Here is a 21,533-nt window from a genome sequence, read left to right on the forward strand (position 1 = left end):
TGTGTTATTGTACATTTGTATTTAAACATGTATATTTTCTATTTTGTATTGTTTATTTCTAGTCTTTGCATTTCTCCAATGTGCCTCGTCTTTGCTTTGTTTGCTGCTGCAACACAAACCTTTCCCAGATTGGCATCAATAAAGCACTTCTTATCTTATCGGAGTGTCTGATCTGATTGTGCATCATGACGGTCCACACGGTCTATGTTCCTGCGTGGAAGATGGCTCATGAATGCACCACCAGCTTAGAGACAATAATTGAGACCGAATAGACTTCCTTTACCTGTAGTGTTGCCTAGACAACCTCAATGCATTTCTCTTGTATCTAAAATTCTCATGCATTTCCTAATTTCCTGGTTAAATGTCGCTTTTAACTTGATTTGAATTTGCCAGTTTGCTTGAATGTCCCTTTTTATTTAGGACATGTTTTAATGGACAACATTAACAGCTATGTGTGAGCGTGAGTAGGATTCAAAGGCATCGTCTGAGGGGGAAAGGCATGACGATAGAAAGTTAAATATGAAGTGCAGCTCGGTAAGATGACGACACACCGCTGAGCAGCACATCTCTGATGAGGACTGTGTGTGTGATAACAGCTGTGTCACGCTCACAAAGGTCAACAGGAAGTCCTTATGTTGAGTGTACTGTCATGGAGACATTAAGGAAACCAGAACAGAACATATCCACTTTCAAGAAGCTGGACATCAGATAATGACTTTGTGTTCCTTGGTAAACAAAGTGAAAAGCAGATGTTCACTTGTCTGTGAATGGAGTTGTAAGTAATCGATAACGTTACTCTCTTGAACTCTACTTTAATATATTTCTATAGCTGAAGCTCTCTGGAGGACACGAGGCGCTCGGTCGGTGTCTTTCCCCCAGTGTTACGGTAGCAACATAGGGAGGAACAGAAGCATCAATCGTCGGTACTGACTCTGACTCTGCATTCATGCTGACTCGGAAGTCAAATCAAAAACAAAAACAATGAAACCACCCCCCCCCCCCCATTCCCAGGTAATAAACAGAGGACCTTTGGGATGAACACCACTAACACAGGACTCAATAACACGTGAATCTAAGAATAGAGATAATAGAAATAAAGCAGGAATGTAATAAAGTAAGTTATGAATCCTCTCTCAGCCTCCATGTGTAGAAGGGATGTTCAAACATCAACGATCTGCCATTCTCAGAGAGGCAGTTTTCATATTGAGAAATGCGTTAAAGTCTCGTGTGCTGCTCTGTTCTCCCTCGGCCTCTGAAGCGGCTTCACGGCACACGACATGGCATCGACGAGGAACATTAATAACACACCGTTTACACAAGTGGAAAACAAGTCTGTCCCGCTGACGTCTGTGGGAGGTTGTGAGAGCGCAGCGTGACGGGGCAGCCGGACGTTCAGCTGGCAGGCGGAGCTCTGAGGCAGCAGGGAGAGAACGTCTCACAACGTGCTGATGTCCAACCCGACTACCAACATGTTGGTTTCGATACCAAGTCAAGAATTGCGATTCCGATTCTTTTTCGATACTTTTCTTAAAAAAAGGGAAACAGTCTTAAATATAATCAGGGATGCAAACTCATCAGGTATGAAAAAGGTGACAAGGACCCGAGCCCCCCGACCCCACGGAATATCGGCTTTAAGATGAGGAATAACAGGATGTTAGCAGTCAGAACTACGGAGCCCTGGAGGGTTCATTGAGAGAAAAATAAATAAAACGTGGCCACGTTTTGCTTTCTCGTTCGCACGATTTAATAAAGCGTGGGCACGAGTTACTAAAGCGTGGCCTCGTTTTATTTAAATTGAGGGATTCCTGTCCGTGACTCACAGAATCTGCTGCTGCCCACAGCTGTTTTATAGAAAACATCCTTCACTTTATGAAATCTCTGTGGCACCAGTGGCCTGTACTACGAAGCAGGATGTGCTATTTACACTATTCATTCATGAAGTATGACGCTGCGCTGTCAGCACGCGTCTCCATGTTTGTGATTGGTCAAATGTTGGTAACCCCGTCCCTTTCACGTGAACGCGCTCTCAGCCGGACAGAGAAACCCTGGTTGATTTGCTGAGTTAATAACCAGCTTCGTAGGACCGCTTAGCGACATCGCGTTTGTTAGGGTTAATTAAGCCGGGTAAATCAAACATGTTGAACTGGCTTCGTCGTACAGGGCACTGGAGGCAGTAACGTGTACCTCAGCAGAATCTGAGAAGAGCAGCACCAGCTGCAAAGAGCGGTGCCTTTTACTGTTTACTTCACTGCGTTTCCCTTCATTAGAACCGCTGGATAGAGATCGAGGCTGCTACGTTTAACCACACACACCTCTACACACATCGAACTACCAGAGTATTCCCCTCGTTTTATGAAGGATATGTCCTGTCACCGGGCGCATGGTGTGTGTGTGTGTGTGTGTGTGTGTGTGTGTGTGTGTGTGTGTGTGTGTGTGTGTGTGTGTGTGTGTGTGTGTGTGTGTGTGTGTGTGTGTGTGTGTGTGTGTGTGTGTGTGTGTGTGTGTGTGTGTGTGTGTGTGTGTGTGTGTGCTCCGCTCTGTGTGTGCGTGTTCGGTGTCTTTGTGTGTGTCCGACACCCCCGGCATTTGTTTTCAAATTACCACGAACAGTAATTTACACAAATCTGGTTCTCCATAGTTATATGTGTATTCCCAAGTGAAAGAAATTCGTTTAATCTTAATCTCGATGTGCTATAGTCCTGCCGGAGTGCACCGGAACGAACGATACTATCATAAACAAATGCCCACACACACACACAAAACGAGCCCACGCTTTAGTAACTCGTGCGCACGCTTTAGTAACTCACGAGTTACTAAAGCGTGCGCACGAGTTACTAAAGCGTGGCCACGTTTTATTTATTTTTTCTCTATGAACCCTCCAGGGCTCCGTACAGAACAACTAAAGCAGCAGGTACTAAGAACAGAAACGCCAAAGAGTCACATCTAATAGAAATATATATAAAAGCATTTATTTTAATTGTGTAGCAGTCAGTTTATCATTTTGGCAGCACTGTTGACCATTTTTAAAATGTATTTTCATGCCTCTGTGCAAGGCTTAGTCTTTCTATCTTTATAGCATCTGGTGTAAAGTAACTAAGTTCATAAACTCAACAAGTACTATACGTGGGTACAATTTTGAGATACTTGTACATTATTTAAGTATTTCAATGTTTCTTTTGCTCCGTTGTACTTCTACTCCACTACATGTATTTAATCCCTTTAGTTACTTCACAGATGTGGATGAATGATGTGAAATCTAACCAAGTGTTGAATCAGACTTTAGTTCCACCTGGAGTAAATCCACCAGCTACCCTGCAGTCTACAAAGTACTTCAGACTAGCTGCACCTCCACCAGCTACCCTGCAGTCTACAAAGTACTTCAGACTAGCTGCACCTCCACCAGCTACCCTGCAGTCTACAAAGTACTTCAGACTAGCTGCACCTTCACCAGCTACCCTGCAGTCTACAAAGTACTTCAGACTAGCTGCACCTCCACCAGCTACCCTGCAGTCTACAAAGTACTTCAGACTAGCTGCACCTTCACCAGCTACCCTGCAGTCTACAAAGTACTTCAGACTAGCTGCACCTTCAACAGCTACCCTGCAGTCTACAAAGTACTTCAGACTAGCTGCACCTTCACCAGCTACCCTGCAGTCTACAAAGTACTTCAGACTAGCTGCACCTTCACCAGCTACCCTGCAGTCTACAAAGTACTTCAGACTAGCTGCACCTCCACCAGCTACCCTGCAGTCTACAAAGTACTTCAGACTAGCTGCACCTCCACCAGCTACCCTGCAGTCTACAAAGTACTTCAGACTAGCTGCACCTCCACCAGCTACCCTGCAGTCTACAACGTACTTCAGACTAGCTGCACCTCCACCAGCTACCCTGCAGTCTACAAAGTACTTCAGACTAGCTGCACCTCCACCAGCTACCCTGCAGTCTACAAAGTACTTCAGACTAGCTGCTCCTTCACCAGCTACCCTGCAGTCTACAAAGTACTTCAGACTAGCTGCACCTCCACCAGCTACCCTGCAGTCTACAAAGTACTTCAGACTAGCTGCACCTTCACCAGCTTCCCTGCAGTCTACAAAGTACTTCAGACTAGCTGCACCTTCACCAGCTACCCTACAGTCTACAAAGTACTTCAGACTAGCTGCACCTTCACCAGCTACCCTGCAGTCTACAAAGTACTTCAGACTAGCTGCACCTTCACCAGCTACCCTGCAGTCTACAAAGTACTTCAGACTAGCTGCACCTCCACCAGCTACCCTGCAGTCTACAAAGTACTTCAGACTAGCTGCACCTTCACCAGCTACCCTGCAGTCTACAAAGTACTTCAGACTAGCTGCACCTCCACCAGCTACCCTGCAGTCTACAAAGTACTTCAGACTAGCTGCACCTTCACCAGCTTTGAGAACACTTTCATGATCAATCATTATAAAACATATATATATATTATTCTGAAATGGACCAATCTGCACAACGACTACTTTTACTGTCTTTCACTATATTTAGATGATAATACTTTTCTACTTTCACTTGAGGAACATTTTGAATACAGGACTTTCACTGTGACAGAGTATTCCTACACTCTGGTGCTTCTAGTACAAGTCCTGAGTACTTATACTTTTACTGTCGCTACTTTAACTATATTTTGATGATAATACTTTTGTACTTTTATTTGAGGATCATTTTGATTGCAGGATTGTTCCTACATTCTGGTACTTCTACTTTAACTCAAGTACAAGACCTGTGTACTTCTACTTTTACTCAAGTACAAGAAATATACTTATACCACCTCTGTTTATAGCCTATGAAAAAAACTAATAGAAAACGAAGGCTAAAGCTAACGTTAGCAGAGATAGTGATGCTAGTTTGCTAGTTAAGTTTGCTCAACGATAATATTGCGACAGAAAGACTTTTCAGTGCACATCACGCTCTGCCGCTCCGACAGGGAGCTCTGCTCTGAACACCTGAAGTCTGTTCACAGACTTCAGGCGTCTTTTTTGTCAACAAGCCGAGGCGCAGCTTTTTCACCGGAGTACTTTTCCCCGTCATTCTTAAAGTACCGACACTAATGAAACGGAGGAATCGTACCGTTTTTAACGGCAGGGTACCGCGGTACCTTTCAAGTATCGGTACACCGTGCAACACTAAACCTGACACACACACACACACACACACACACACACACACACACACACACGCACACACATACGCACACGCACACTGCAAGGCAACCTCATTGGGCATGAACAAAGGGCATTAGCCTGCCTACACACACATGCAAATGCAAGGTGTGTGTGTGTGTGTGTGTGTGTGTGTGTGTGTGTGTGTGTGTGTGTGTGTGTGTGTGTGTGTGTGTGTGTGTGTGTGTGTGTGTGTGTGTGTGTGTGTGTGTGTGTGTGTGTGTGTGTGTGTGTGTACATTGGAGTGTTGATTGTGACATCTTAAAACAAAGGATCGACTCAAATGGATTTCATCAGCCAATGAAATTACAAGAGTTACAGTTCTCTGGATGTGAAGGAGGCCGAACGTCCCACCTTAAACACACACACACATCCCCCAATACACACACACACACACCCCCCGATACACACACACTGCAAGGCAAGGCCAGTGTACACTCCACCTTGAAGCACGTATGCATCATGTCAGCCTGTGCAGAGTAACAGGATACATGTTGTGTCAGCACGGCTCGTATTCCAACGAGGGAAGACGGCAGTATTTGTTCTTTAGAAGGTGGAAGTATTCGCCAGGTCGAAACAAAATGTCCCTGAAACGCATTGTGAGACGTTATTCCAGCACCAAATACTGTTCTCTTGTGGTGCAGCAAAGGGTCACTTTGACAAGGACGTCTGAGGACCTGTCCTGCTCGCTTTGTATTTATCTATCGAAGCACCATGCATACAAAAACATTAATCTTAGCCAAGAGAAGAGATGCCGGATTATAGCTAATAGCTCATTCCACCTGTGGTCCTCAGACAGGTTCATAACAATCAATAAACATATAATAACATGGCATTATCGATCAGTCAAACCATTTTAAAACCTGATTTAAGCTCAATACATTAATACATAGTACACTTCGGTCACTCAAATAATTACAAATTTAAATTCAGGTTACGAACATAATACTAGTACACTTCAAATACACTTAAAATATCTACGATATAGTATGACGATACAGTTCAAATAAATAAAACTCAGATTACAGTGTAATTAATGTCGGCATGACTTGTTGCTTAATATCATTTTTTTTGCACCATAAGAAAACGAGTTAAAGTCAGTTCAGGTTTTAAGTTGATCTGGAAGAGTGTCCCAGTGCTTGATGGCCGTAGACGAAAATGCTGACGGTCCAAAGGCAGTGCGCCTCAGAGGGAGGTCAGATCTGGAGTTTCTGCAACTCTGCTCACGGCGAAGCTGAAAAAAGCCCCTCAGCGGTGGAGTTGTAGAATTGTGAATGATTCTGAACACCAATCGAACTCGGGAAAGTAGAACAAGACTATCAAAACTGAACCGTTTGTATTTGGACAGTATATTGCAATGATGGCGTTTTAATGACTTTCTATCGATAACTTTGAAGGCTTGTTTGTAAAGAACCTCAAGTGGCCTCATAGCGGTCTTAGTTGCTTGGGACCAGCAGGTTATACAGTCGTGAACATGTGATAGTGTCATGGCTTCTAGTCCTGCTTCTGATATGGCTTTCAAAAGGCTTTCAGGTTCATATCAGTATTTAGCGGCTCTACTGCGACATGCCTCCATGCTTTAATGGTCAAAAGATGCCGTTGTATGAAAGAGGATTAGGGTCATGTGAGTTTTCTTTATCAGTTTTGAGGTGGAAGTCCGAATTCTGAGAGAAAATAGAAATATGAAGAAAACATTTATGGATTTTGAGAAAGAAATCCAGAATTCAAAGAAAGAAAAATACTATTTTAAGACAACAGCCGTAGGCCTATAACACATTTGAAATGTGAATTTGAAGAAAGGAAATCTACATTTTAACGTAACATTTATGAATTTTAAGGAAAAAATCCAGAATTCAACGGGAAAAATAATACATTTTAAGAAAAAAGTCATTTCTAAAAGAAAAATCTGAGAAAGTCAGAACTGGAAGAAAATCAGGAAAAAAGTCCGTATTCCGAGTACAATACTTTGCACGGGGACGCGTGTGGCGCAGTGGATTGAGCGTTGGTGTTCGGATCAGGGGGTCTCAGGTTCAAACCCCACTGCAGTCAGCATGTCGTTGTGTCCTTGAGACGCTTCACCCCAAATTGCTCCTGTGGGGATTGAACACAGTATTGAGTACGTAAGTCGCTTTGGATACAAGCGTTAACAAGTGACAGCAGTGGCGGTTCTAGACCAATTTGACTGGGGGGGCCACTGGGGGGCCAGTTATTTTCTGAGGGGGGCACAATAAATGCAGGACGAAAAAGAGAACTAGACAGTATGAAGTAATTGCGCATAAGAAAACAATGCAATCCAGTTATTGGTATTTGTTTCAGTACACTTATTTATTTCAGATAGATCTTATAGTTATTACTGTTAGCTTCAGCTTAAGTTAAGTTAAATGTTTGCACTCACACCATATGTATATAAAAATAAAGGCAATGAACAGTTACATCTCTACTTTACATCTACAATTACACGGATACAATAGTTTAACTCACCTTCAATTATCGTGGTCGTCTCTCGAAACGTAGGTTTCAATCAGTCTTTCTTGGATGCAACAGCCTCTGAGGATCCGAGATGACAGTGAAAGTGAGTGCACCGCTCTAATGGGTCCTGAGTGCACCGCTCTAATGGGTCTGACTAGAATGACGAATAACGTTAGTTCCGCCTATTCCGTCATTCAATAAATCGTGTAATAAATCATACATTTTTAATTGTTTTCACTTTTTTCACTTTTCATTTTTAGGGGGGCCACAGAGGGGTCAGAGGTCAGTGTTAGGGGGGCACTGGCCCCCCTAGAACCGCCCCTGAGTGACAGTAATGTAATGTTCTGACCTTTTCCCCCCTAATCCTCTCCCGTACTGTTGACTTTTGCTTTTGTGTGAGAAACCAGATTTCTTTACGTATTTCAACAAACGGAATATTTAGCTGTTTTCTTTTGCTTTAATTAGAAGTGTTCGAGTTTGAATCTGTCGCACGTTTTTAATCACAGCGTTTCCTTTTCTTTGTGCTTTTTAACACCGCAGAAACCCTGGAGTGTCAGAATGGATCATCCAAGATTTCGCCGTCACAACTTCGGTAAGTTAGACGCCACAAATTCTGCTTCTTTTCACTTCAATGCAAAGTGTGGACATCAAGACATGTCATAGCCTAACAGAACATACATATGAAGAGCTGTTGATCATGTGTGGAAGACGGTTTGTTCGACCATGAAACGCTTGATTTAAGTGGTGCAGCTTCCAGCTTCTCTGCGGGGAACACAGAGCTGAATGTTGAGAGGCAAACTGTTCTTTCATGCAAACGTCTGTTTTACACACGCTGTATGATTTGAGTTAATTTGAATGAATGATCGAATCACTCCTGGGATGATAATGCAAATACTTTAAGCTCAGGTGATGCTTCTGTCTCTTTACGACAGCAGCAGTTATTAGTGTTACACATCGCTCAGTCCAAACACCGTAACTGCTAGAGAATACATGTAAACTAAAAGAGCCGTTTACGGTAACATCTGTCAACAAGACTTTACACTGACTTTTCTGAAGTTTTAAACACTTTTTTTAAGTGACATCTTAAAGAATACATATTCTGATGATGTTCAGGTGTATATCAGTATGTAGTGTCTCTACTTTAAAGAGTCCTCTCCTGCTGATGTTCAGGTGTATATCAGTATGTAGTGTCTCTACTTTAAAGAGTCCTCTCCTGCTGATGTTCAGGTGTATATCAGTATGTAGTGTCTCTACTTTAAAGAGTCCTCTCCTGCTGATGTTCAGGTGTATATCAGTATGTAGTGTCTCTACTTTAAAGAGTCCTCTCCTGCTGATGTTCAGGTGTATATCAGTATGTAGTGTCTCTACTTTAAAGAGTCCTCTCCTGCTGATGCTCAGGTGTATATCAGTATGTAGCGTCTCTACTTTAAAGAGTCCTCTCCTGCTGATGTTCAGGTGTATATCAGTATGTAGCGTCTCTACTTTAAAGAGTCCTCTCCTGCTGATGTTCAGGTGTATATCAGTATGTAGTGTCTCTACTTTAAAGAGTCCTCTCCTGCTGATGTTCAGGTGTATATCAGTATGTAGTGTCTCTACTTTAAAGAGTCCTCTCCTGCTGATGCTCAGGTGTATATCAGTATGTAGCGTCTCTACTTTAAAGAGTCCTCTCCTGCTGATGTTCAGGTGTATATCAGTATGTAGTGTATCTACTTTAAAGAGTCCTCTCCTGCTGATGTTCAGGTGTATATCAGTATGTAGTGTCTCTACTTTAAAGAGTCCTCTCCTGCTGATGTTCAGGTGTATATCAGTATGTAGTTTCTCTACTTTAAAGAGTCCTCTCCTGCTGATGTTCAGGTATATATCAGTATGTCGTGTCTCTACTTTAAAGAGTCCTCTCCTGCTGATGTTCAGGTGTATATCAGTATGTAGTGTCTCTACTTTAAAGAGTCCTCTCCTGCTGATGTTCAGGTGTATATCAGTGTGTAGTGTCTCTACTTTAAAGAGTCCTCTCCTGCTGATGTTCAGGTGTATATCAGTATGTACTGTCTCTACTTTAAAGAGTCCTCTCCTGCTGATGTTCAGGTGCATATCAGTATGTAGTGTCTCTACTTTAAAGAGTCCTCTCCTGCTGATGTTCAGGTGTATATCAGTATGTAGTGTCTCTACTTTAAAGAGTCCTCTCCTGCTGATGTGCAGGTGTATATCAGTATGTAGTGTCTCTACTTTAAAGAGTCCTCTCCTGCTGATGTTAAGGTGTATATCAGTATGTAGTGTCTCTACTTTAAAGAGTCCTCTCCTGCTGATGTTCAGGTGTATATCAGTATGTAGTGTCTCTACTTTAAAGAGTCCTCTCCTGCTGATGTGCAGGTGTATATCAGTATGTAGTGTCTCTACTTTAAAGAGTGCTCTCCTGCTGATTGAAGCATTCTTCAAGTGTTCTGGTTTAAAAAAAAAAGGAAATTAATAAAGTGAACCGAGAGCGATGCTTGGATGGTGATGGAGGAGCCACTATGAATTATTTATTCAATAACATATGTTGTTTTATTCGGGATTATTAAATTAAATATTGATGATAATGGCTCCGTTATGTCTGCCTCTCTCTCTGCAACAAAAGACTCTCATTACAAAATGGTCTCTCAGCCACTTTCACAAACTGTGGGAACAAAGCAGGATTATTCTGATTGACAGAATAATCCTGCTTTGAACGATTAAATACAAAACCTTTTGGGAATAAATGCTTTTGTATTTGTTCTATGGTAAATAATTCAAAAGCATTGCATCTTTAAGTCGTTTTTCTTCTGCTGTTGACTTTGAGATTCTCATCCTGAATATGACACAACTTTATTGAATACTTGATTCTGATTGGTCTATTTGGACATACTAGAGGTCTGCTTTTTTCCCTGGCAGACCGTTGATAAGGATAGTAGACTGTTTCTAAGGATAGTAGACTGTTAGTCGACTGTTGCTATGGATAGTAGTCTGTTGCTAAGGTTAGTAGACTGTTGCTAAGGATAGTAGTATGTTGCTAAGGTTAGTAGATTGTTGTTAAGGATAGTAGACTGTTGCTAAGGATAGTAGACTAAGGATAGTAGACTGTTGCTGAGGATAGTAGACTAAGGATAGTAGACTGTTGTTAAGAATAGTAGACTGTTGTTAAGGATAGTAGACTGTTGCTAAGGTTATTAGACTGTTGTTAAGGATAGTAGACTGTTGCTAAGGATAGTAGACTGTTGCTAAGGTTAGTAGACTGTTGCTAAGGATAGTAGTCTGTTGCTAAGGTTAGTAGACTGTTGTTAAAGATAGTAGACTATTGCTGAGGATAGTAGACTAAGGATAGTAGACTGTTGTTAAGGATAGTAGACTGTTGCTAAGGATAGTAGACTGTTGCTAAGGATAGTATACTAAGGATAGTAGACTGTTGCTAAGGATAGTAGACTAAGGATAGTAGACTGTTGCTAATGATAGTAGACTGTTAGTCAACTGTTGCTAAGGATAGTAGACTGTTAGTCGACTGTTGCTAAGGATAGTAGACTGTTGCTAAGGATAGCAGACTGTTGTTAAGGATAGTAGACTGTTGCTAAGGATAGTAGACTGTTGCTAAGGATAGCAGACTGTTGCTAAGGATAGTAAAATATGACAGTCTGATCAATGAACTATGTGCAGTCATATCAATCCACAGAAATAAGTCTGGTTGATTTACTGTCAGTTGACCTTAGTTGTAGAAGCTGTAGAAGTAAAGCTCAGAGATTGAAGCTCAGTGGCCGGAGATCATCGGTAACCTGCTGGGAAGAATGAGAGGGAGAAAGATAGAGCGCGATGGTGGGAAGCAAAACGAGACAAAGAGTGGAAAAAAGACAAGTCACAAACAGTTGCTGGGTTCTGTATTATCCTCACATTATGTTTAACTACGTCAATGAGCTTGGATTTTCCATTCAGTCTGTCTTTCTGTCTTTTCCCCGAAACTTGGGGATGGGTGAAGCATGGGCCAAGAAATAACCCACTATATTTTACTACAACACTCTCTCAGTACCATAGTTATTGTACTAGTAGCAATCATGTTGACTGAATTGTTGTAACTTGTCTGTGTGTGTGTTTTTGTTTCCAGAGAGCGCTGCCTGCTGCCTCTACAGATGGCTCTGGAGTCCAAAAACACCAAACTGGGACAAACAGCACTCACTGGGATGCAGGTACTGTCAAATACAGCAACACTATGACAAATATTTCTCATTAGCCTCCTTTAGCTTAGCGGTGGTGACGTAAAGTCATGTGACTGTGCTGTAGTTCCTTTATAGCCCAATATTAGCCACCTTTAGCTTAGCGGTGGTAACGTGAAGTCATGTGACCGTGCTGTAGTTCCTTTATAGCCCAACATTAGCCTCCTTTAGCTTAGCGGTGGTGACGTGAAGTCATGTGACCGTGCTGTAGTTCCTTTATAGCCCAACATTAGCCTCCTTTAGCTTAGCGGTGGTGACGTGAAGTCATGTGACCGTGCTGTAGTTCCTTTATAGTCCAACATTAGCTTTTTACTTGATACATCATAAAGTGGTGTTGATATGTGGAGATTATCCTGCTGAACTAAACGTGTAAGTATCATATTATCATCGTATCATAATCTTTTCTCTGTGTCTTTCGACCAATCAGAAGCTCCTGTGTGAGGACAGGTTTGTGGGGGGGGGCGGTGTGGAGGTGGAGGTCGTGGAGAAGCAGCTGCTCAGCCAGATGTTGGAGGCCATCAGAGTCACTCCCTCCCTCCATGAAGACCTGCAGGTGGAAGTCATGAAGGTATAACTTCTATTAATACGTGATTAACGAGGTGTGTGTTATTTATATGTTTAGTATGTCTTCTTCTAAATCCTTGATACCCTGAAAGTAAACAAAATGTGTTATTTTGTTATTATTAAACCCTTATTGCTATACAATCCTGATCTTAGTTCCTAAATATGTTATATTCATGTTGCATCAATTAAAGTCCCTTTTTCACGATCTGTTAAATACATCTCCCTGTTTTTCTAAATAACAATAGGAACGTGTGTGTGTGTGTGTGTGTGTGTGTGTGTGTGTGTGTGTGTGTGTGTGTGTGTGTGTGTGTGTGTGTGTGTGTGTGTGTGTGTGTGTGTGTGTGTGTGTGTGTGTGTGTGTGTGTGTGTGTGTGTGTGTGTGTGTGTGTGTGTGTGTGTGTGTGTGTGTGTGTGTGTGTGTGTGTGTGTGTCCTCTGTGCAGGTGCTGCTGTGTATCACCTACTCCCCAAACTTTGATATCAACGGAGACTCCATCCTCCGGATCGCTGAGGTAGGACAGACGCTTCATTATTGTTTCAAAAAGCTGCAGATCCCACAGACTCGGTCACAGTATTGATTCGGCTGTTCCACTTCTGTCTTTTCAAAACACAAAGACGGTGAACTGTTAGCAGAACAAACATGGACTCCTTTTAAAGGGGACGCCCTGTTCGGTCCCTTCTCCGCCTGAAGCCTGATCTCATCCATTATTCAGAAAGAGGAGATGAGTGGTCCTGCATGTATAGAAAGACGTACAGTCCGTCCTGAAGAGGTTGTAGCTGGAAGAAGAAATAAAGACGTGGAGATGAAGGGAGATCTTTCCCACCCAAACGCTGTGACCTCTGAGCTATGGGGCGTTTAGGAGTCTTCCCAGTATGGTGACTTCCCGCGAGCTAACACGTGCACATATCTTTTTGCAGACTTTTCAGATTGTCATTCCAAACGTGTTCAGACTATTCACACGACGCATGCGTGCAGCACACATGCCCTATCCTGCAATAGAAGGGAAAGTAAACACATGTTAATATTAATCCTGCGGATAAGCGATCTGACAACAGGATACTTCCTTTTCACGTGTGGCTTTGAGTCCACAGCGACTTGATGCTCTTCATTTCAGAAACCTAATGATAACAGGATTCTGATCAATTAGGTTCTGCACCGACTTGCAGATATAATCCAGGTTTTCAGAATCTCGACACTCACCCCAGTTTGCCTCTAAGAGTTTGCATCAGGCTCCGTCGTGTCGATGCCTAAATCAGAACATCTGTATAAACGTCTCTCCTGCAGCAGCTCTTACATCAGGGGTGTCAAACTCAAGGCCCGGGGGCCAAATCCGGCCCGCGACTTCATTTTATGTGGCCCCACAAGAGCTTGCAAAAAATATGATTTTATTATACGGTTACATGCTACTTTACAGAGGCACGTTGCCCATAAACTACATGTCCCACAATGCATCTGAAATGTGACTTTTCTTTCAGAATTTGACTTTTCTTTTTTTCAAAATGTCACTTTTATTTTTTGATTTTGACTTTTTTTCCAGAATGTGGCTTTTCTTTTTAAATCATTTTGTGACACTGAAAAGACTTGCAATTATTTGCCCTAGACTTCTGCTTTCAGACGTAGTTAATTATGAAGGTATTACCCTATCCGATAATAATCCAATGCAGAGCAATAATGTAATATAATACATTATTTTATATATGTTAAATATTATATGTATTTTTATATAGTCTTAAAGTTACAACCGGCCCTTTGAGTGCAACCCTGTCTTAGATGGTCTCTTTGTTCATTATGTTTCAAAACTCCCTCATCTTAGTCAGATTCGCCACGACCAGCCAACTCCAAACATGAGCCCAAAAGCCAAAGCGTACACAAACTGTTTCCTAAATGTGTTTTCCTGTAGCATCACTTCCCGTTAGCAGCTCATAGAAACCTGCTCAACGTGATCAGGGGATCCGTTACCAGGGCCATCTGTGGTGTGTGTGTGTGTGTGTGTGTGTGTGTGTGTGTGTGTGTGTGTGTGTGTGTGTTCCTCGTTGTGTTGGGTGTAACTCAGGGTGTCTGGAGAGGCTGTCAGCACCGCTCCATCATGAGAAACGGCCCGTAGAAACAGCTCTTAATGCAATAATAGGCAGCAGTGATGGAATTAATTCACATCGTATAAAAATACATTTGGTCTGACACGAGTGCAACGAGACGGAAGAGGACACGGGTGCAACGAGACGGAAGAGGACACGGTGCATACAGATCAAGACTTTGTTAGTGGACTAGTTTAACTTCCGTGAACTGAAAACTGTAAAAGGTTTAAAGTTATACGATAAGACAAAAACACCGACAACACTCGACCTGTCAATATCAATGTCGGGTCGCCTGAAATAACACGCTGATGTATCGCCATGCTACGTACGTAAGGCATCATGTGGAGAAAGGCGGCCTTGTTGTGCTCCTTAGCAACGGTGTGTTAGCGAGAAATAACAACCTGTGGAATGCCCAGGTGGACCAATCAGAATCGAGTATTCAACTCAGCCTGTGTCCTATTCAAAATGACATCATGCTGTACTGAAGAAGATTTGCATGCAGAGAATTAGACCTGCACGATCTCCAGGGTAATGTTTACCGTCGGGTCGTTTCCTCACAGACTTCTACACGATTACACTGAAACACATCACAGCCATAGCTCTCTGTAACCCTCCTCCGTTCTACAGCGTTAAATAGTCCCTCTCGATAATCTTGCCTATTTTAACTCTGCACCAAAACTCTGGTTCTCCCCACGAGGTTCTACGAGAAGGGCCTTTAGCTAACGGTCATCTCCTGTTCCCACTTTTATTTATCATGTTTCTCTGTACATGCCTTCCTTATTCCCCTGTTTCTTTACTCGTTTTATAACACTATGTACAGCTGTATGAAATCAGAAATATCCTACGTGCGTGTGCGTGCGTGTGTGTGTGTGTGTGTGTGTGTGTGTGTGTGTGTGTGTGTGTGTGTGTGTGTGTGTGTGTGTGTGTGTGTGTGTGACCTTCTTATCTGTCAGGTCTGATATTTGAAACACTGACAATACATCCTCCTCCCGCCCCCTCACACTCATCTGTCTGGTCTCCACGGTAACCTGTGACGCCATGGAAAGCTTCCTTAAACCTCGTGTGTGTGTGTGTGTGTGTGTGTGTGTGTGTGTGTGTGTGTGTGTGTGTGTGTGTGTGTGTGTGTGTGTGTGTGTGTGTGTGTGTGTGTGTGTGTGTGTGTGTGTGTGTGTGTGTGTGTGTGTGTGTGTGTGTGTGTGTGTGTGTGTGTGTGTGTAGGTGTGCATCAAGACATATGTGTCCAGCTGTCTCCAGCGCAGCATCAACACGGCGGTCCGAGCCACGCTGAGCCAGATTCTGGGAGACCTGACACTGCAGCTTCGACACAGACAAGAGGTCACACACACACACACACACACACACACACACACACACACAAACTGGTACACACAATAACACACTTAGCGTAACACACACACACACACACACACACACACACACACACACCACTAAATGACCCCTAAAGAAAGCCCTCCTCTTCCTAACTGTACCTCCTGCTGTGTTTCTCCACAGGGGGCCGATGGAGACGAGGTGACTCCGCCCCCTCTGCACAGGAGAGGTAACTCATCCATAATCACCTCTATGTTCCCCATGAAGGAAATACATGCAGCGGCCAAGTCTGCTATCACTGACAGTGTGTGTGTGTGTGTGTGTGTGTGTGTGTGTGTGTGTGTGTGTGTGTGTGTGTGTGTGTGTGTGTGTGTGTGTGTGTGTGTGTGTGTGTGTGTGTGTGTGTGTGTGTGTGTGTGTGTGTGTGTGTGTGTGTGTGTGTGTGTGTGTGTGTGTGTGTGTGTGTGTGTGTGTGTGTGTGTGTGTGTGTGTGTGTGTGTGTGTGTGTGTGTGTGTGTGTGTGTGTGTGTGTGTGTGTGTGTGTGTGTGTGTGTGTGTGTGTGTGTGTGTGAGCAGATATCTCCCCCACCAGCCAGTCGCTGTGTGAGGACGTGGTGACGGTGCTGACAGTGTTCTGTGAGAAGCTGGAGTCAGTGGACAGGTAACACCGCCGTGTATTCATATATGTGTGTAGTAGTGTTTACTCTTCGTATCCTTGATTCCTTTCCTGCATTTCAGGAATTGAAATATCATTTTAAGAGACACACAATAGAGACATTTAAAAAGCACAATCCTTTCTTTTGTTTTAATATTGAAGCGATATTTCAGCTCGGTCCTTGTTAGTGAACATCAAGGATTCTCTGTCGTGTTAGCGGACCTCAACGCGTGTCCGTTTCCTAAAAGGACACGTATTTGAATGCTCGACTCTTTCAAGAACCAACACGGAAGATAATCTGTGCGTGAACAGATACTTTACTGGCTGAATTATTATTAAGCTAGTTCTGAAACGATAAGTTGACTAATTGGTAAATTGATCGACAGTTTTCAGTCTCTCAATTATGCTTTTTTGAAATATCAATACCTAGTTTTGTTCTCACAACACAAGTCATAAAAACATCACTTTCGACTTTGGACGGAAGGAATACATCCAGAACACAATCGCTAAGTCGAAGTTGATGATTGAAACTTGACTAAAGAACCATACGACCGTCCTCTGCATATACGCCTAACTCTCTCGTTGCAGCACGCTGTATTACTTTAAGCTAAATGGGTGTCGCGGACATTCTTCTAATATCTTCTCATTTCTTTATAATAATAACGTCTGATTTGTTTTGTGCTCCTTTGAATCGCTCCCCCTGCAGTGATAACCAGCTGCTGCAGCTCCTCTACCTGGAGTCCATCCTCTCCATGCTCAGCAGCTGTCCTCCCACAATGCACCTGTCCAGAGGGTTCACAGACCTCGTATGGTACGACAGCTATACTCGTACATGCATGAAGTGCTGTCAATGATGCTGACTAAACATCAGAGATACTTAATGAGACATGTCGGGAGTCTGTATTCCAGTTACTTGTCACTTGTTGTGTATCTGTCTGTGATCTATTAAGCGCTGGGGAGGGGGGGGGTCACCAGGCTCCCCACGATACGATACTATCGCGATACTTAAGCCACGATACGATAGTATTGCAATTCTACGATATGCCAAGTATTGCAATACGATATATTGCGATATCTACATCTGTGTTTTGACTAACTTCCTGCCATCCCACTGACTTTACCCGTGGAAGAAAAGCTCAGCACCCTCTAGTGCAGGGGTGTCAAACTCAAGGCCCGGGGGCCAAATCCGGCCCGCGACTTCATTTCATGCGGCCCCACAAGAGCTTGCAAAGAATATCATATGTTTCATATGTTTTCAGATTATCAGTTACAGGCCGCTTTACAGAAGCACATTGCCCATAAACTACATGTCCCACAATGCATCTCAAATTAGACTTCTTTTTTTTTTTAAATGTCACTTGTTTTTTTCAGAATGTGGCTTTCTTTTTAAATCATTTTGTGACATGCACACTGAAAGAGACCTGCAATTGTTTGCCCAAGACTTCTGCTTTCAGACGTAGTTAATTATGAAGTTATTACCCTCTCCGATAATAATCCAATGCAGAGGCAATCATGTAATATAATACATTATTTTATATATATTAAATATTTATATATGTATATTTATATCGTCTTAAAGTTACAACCGGCCCTTTGAGTGCAACCATGATGCCGATGTGGCCCGAGATGAAATTGAGTTTGACCCCCCTGCTCTAGTGGATTGAAAAAGCAATTGTTCCCAACAGATGTAATTAACCCTAAACCTTTCATTTGGATTTGTAATATGAATAGTTTATATGATAAAAGATTGATACTTGGCGTCCGTGTATTGATACAATATCGCCACGCAAAGATACTATGCTATATCGATTATTTCCCCGCCCCTAGTAAGCACAATAACTTCTTCTCCTATAATCCTGAATTAATCAATGTTCCTCTTCCCAGGAAGCAGCTGTGTCCGTCCCTCGTGGCGATCATGGGAAATCCTGTCAACGACAAAACCATCGCCTCCCACCACGGCCACATGGGGGCGCCGGACCGCGCCTCGGACAGACTGAGCCTCGGTAACCTTATTTAATTATAGTTAGTTTGTTTGTCTTTGCTTTGTCTTTCGAATTAAAGCCCATTTTAGTGGCCCATCGTGATGCCGCTGTGTGTTCCCCTTTCTCCAGGAATGGGCCAGGACGTGGATCTCTTCGGTGGGGGGGTATCGGATCAGGGTCGAGGGTCCGGCTGCTCCTCTAGCGCCCCCGCCAGGATCGCCCCGGTGGTGAGGACTGTGTGTTACATCGCTGCAGAGCTGGTGCGTCTGGTGAACTGCGTGGAGTCCATGAAGCCGGTTCTGCAGTCGCTCTATCACCGGATCCTGCTGTACCCCCCCCCTCAGCACCGCACCGAGGCCATCCGCATCATGAAGGAGGTGGGGACACATCATTATACATTTACAGATAGATTTTATACCTTCAGACACCTTTGATTCCAGTGGTGCAGTGATGACATTTATGTGTTGGTCCCTGAAGGCAGCATGTCGCTGGTTCAATGGGATGGGAATGTGATTTTGGATTGTTACAGAAAATAATCTCTGTGCCAAACAAACGTTTATGATATTTACACGTTTTGTTCAGCAGGATAATCTCCACATATTAATCACTTTAAGATTTCTGAAGTAAAAAGCTAATGTTGGGCTATAAAGGAACTACAGCACGGTCACATGACTTCACGTCACCACCGCTAAGCTAAAGGTGGCTAATGTTGGGCTATAAAGGAACTACAGCACGGTCACATGACTTCACGTCACCACCGCTAAGCTAAAGGTGGCTAATGTTGGGCTATAAAGGAACTACAGCACGGTCACATGACTTCACGTCACCACCGCTAAGCTAAAGGCGGCTAATGTTGGGCTATAAAGGAACTACAACACGGTCACATGACTTCACGTCACCACCGCTAAGCTAAAGGTGGCTAATGTTGGGCTATAAAGGAACTACAGCACGGTCACATGACTTCACGACACCACTGCTAAGCTAAAGGTGGCTAATGTTGGGCTATAAAGGAACTACAGCACGGTCACATGACTTCACGACACCACTGCTAAGCTAAAGGAGGCTAATGTTGGGCTATAGAGGAACTACAGCACGGTCACATGACTTCACGTCACCACCGCTAAGCTAAAGGTGGCTAATGTTGGACTATAAAGGAACTCCAGCACGGTCTCATGACTTCACGTCACCACCGCTAAGCTAAAGGAGGCTAATGTTGGGCTATAAAGGAACTACAGCACGGTCACATGACTTCACGTTACCACCGCTAAGCTAAAGGAGGCTAATGTTGGGCTATAAAGGAACTACAGCACGGTCACATGACTTCACGTCACCACCGCTAAGCTAAAGGAGGCTAATGTTGGGCTATAAAGGAACTACAGCACGGTCACATGACTTCACGTCACCACCGCTAAGCTAAAGGCGGCTAATGTTGGGCTATAAAGGAACTACAGCACGGTCACATGACTTCACGTCACCACCGCTAAGCTACAGGAGGCTAATGTTGGGCTATCAAATCAAATCAAATCAAGTTTTATTTATATCGCACATTTATAAACGATTTTTGGTCGAGCCAAAGTGCTGTACATGTAATAAAAATAGCCTACAGTAGAGACACTTTACAGCAAATACAACAACACAGATTGTTCAGAATATCAGTATGAGAAAAACGACACCCTCTGTCCTTAGACCCTCTGTCCTTAGACCCTCTGTCCTCAGACCCTCTGTCCTTTGACCCTCTCTCCTTAGACCCTCTGTCCTTAGACCCTCTGTCCTCAGACCCTCTGTCCTTTGACCCTCTGTCCTTTGACCCTCTGTCCTTTGACCCTCTGTCCTCACACCCTCTGTCCTTAGACCCTCTGTCCTCAGACCCTCTGTCCTTTGACCCTCTGTCCTTTGACCCTCTGTCCTTTGACCCTCTGTCCTCACACCCTCTGTCCTTAGACCCTCTGTCCTTAGACCCTCACATCGTACAAGGAAACACTTCCAGAGAAAACCCACAGTTTAAGGGAGCATGGGAGAAACCTCAGGGAGAGCAACAGAGGAGGGATCCCTCTCCAGGACGGACAGACTGCAATAGATGCCGTGTGTAAATCGAAGAGATAATACATTTTACAGCATATAGACCGAATGTTAGGAAATGCATGTGTCTGTAATGAGAAGATGAATCCACGAGGATGTCAGCTACAATCCTGAGGAAGCCATCAGGGAAGCAGCATGACGAGACCCAAGGCAGGACCGCAGAGACAGGTTCAGCCACGACCCGAAGTCCACGACTTAATCCAGAACTCAGGATAGAGGATCCAGGACACAGGACTACAGCAAGAGGATCAGCCTCGACTCCGGGTCCCGGCGTAGATATAGATGCAAAACAAGAAGAAAGATTTGGCTGGGTTAATCAGAACAAGAGAATACACAGACACAGACAGAGAGGGGGAAGGTCATTGGATATAAGTTATTCTTGATAACCCTCTAGAAAGATCTCGTGAACTTCCCCACTCAATCTATCAAGACCCGAGCAGTTCTATTAGATATAGATAAGAAACAGAGAGAGGGAGCACAACAACCATCTCTTCGTCAGATGCACTCCCCCGCGTATCTAAGCGACTCTGTACCCCGTTACCCTCTACAAGGCCATAGACCAGCAGAGGGGACCCGCTACCGCTCTACAAGGCCATAGACCAGCAGAGGGGACCGTTACCCTCTACAGCCATAGACCATCAGAGGGGACCGTTACCCTCTACAAGGCCATAAACCAGCAGAGGGGACCGTTACCCTCTACAGGCCATAGACCAGCAGATGGGACCGTTACCCCTCTACAAGGCCATAGACCAGCAGAGGGGACCGTTACCCTCTACAAGGCCATAGACCAGCAGAGGGGACCGTTACCCTCTACAGGCCATAGACCCACAGAGGGGACCGTTACCCTCTACAAGGCCCATAGACCAGCAGAGGGGACCGCTAACCCTCTACAAGACCATAGACCAGCAGAGGGGACCGTTACCCTCTACAAGGCCATAGACCAGCAGAGGGGACCGTTACCCTCTACAAGGCCT

At 43.8% G+C, this 21,533-nt stretch overlaps 1 protein-coding gene across 1 annotated transcript in view; it reads left to right on the forward strand.

Annotated features, from left to right (window-relative positions):
* Positions 1-18,857, forward strand: part of LOC117440866 (brefeldin A-inhibited guanine nucleotide-exchange protein 3-like) — a gene marked incomplete at its 3' end in the record, with an annotated part of 19,788 nt that extends 931 nt beyond the window's left edge. The window contains exons 2-11 of the mRNA XM_034077089.1: positions 8,202-8,253; positions 11,767-11,848; positions 12,303-12,443; positions 12,882-12,950; positions 15,733-15,849; positions 16,027-16,072; positions 16,420-16,504; positions 17,205-17,309; positions 18,383-18,501; positions 18,610-18,857. Of these exons, the coding sequence (XP_033932980.1) occupies positions 8,202-8,253; positions 11,767-11,848; positions 12,303-12,443; positions 12,882-12,950; positions 15,733-15,849; positions 16,027-16,072; positions 16,420-16,504; positions 17,205-17,309; positions 18,383-18,501; positions 18,610-18,857 (1,064 nt within the window). The remainder of the gene's footprint in view (positions 1-8,201; positions 8,254-11,766; positions 11,849-12,302; positions 12,444-12,881; positions 12,951-15,732; positions 15,850-16,026; positions 16,073-16,419; positions 16,505-17,204; positions 17,310-18,382; positions 18,502-18,609) is intronic.
* Positions 18,858-21,533: the final 2,676 nt, after the last annotated feature.

The sequence above is a fragment of the Pseudochaenichthys georgianus genome, unplaced genomic scaffold (genome assembly GCF_902827115.2).
Source record: "Pseudochaenichthys georgianus unplaced genomic scaffold, fPseGeo1.2 scaffold_1284_arrow_ctg1, whole genome shotgun sequence".
Lineage (NCBI taxonomy): Eukaryota > Metazoa > Chordata > Actinopteri > Perciformes > Channichthyidae > Pseudochaenichthys > Pseudochaenichthys georgianus.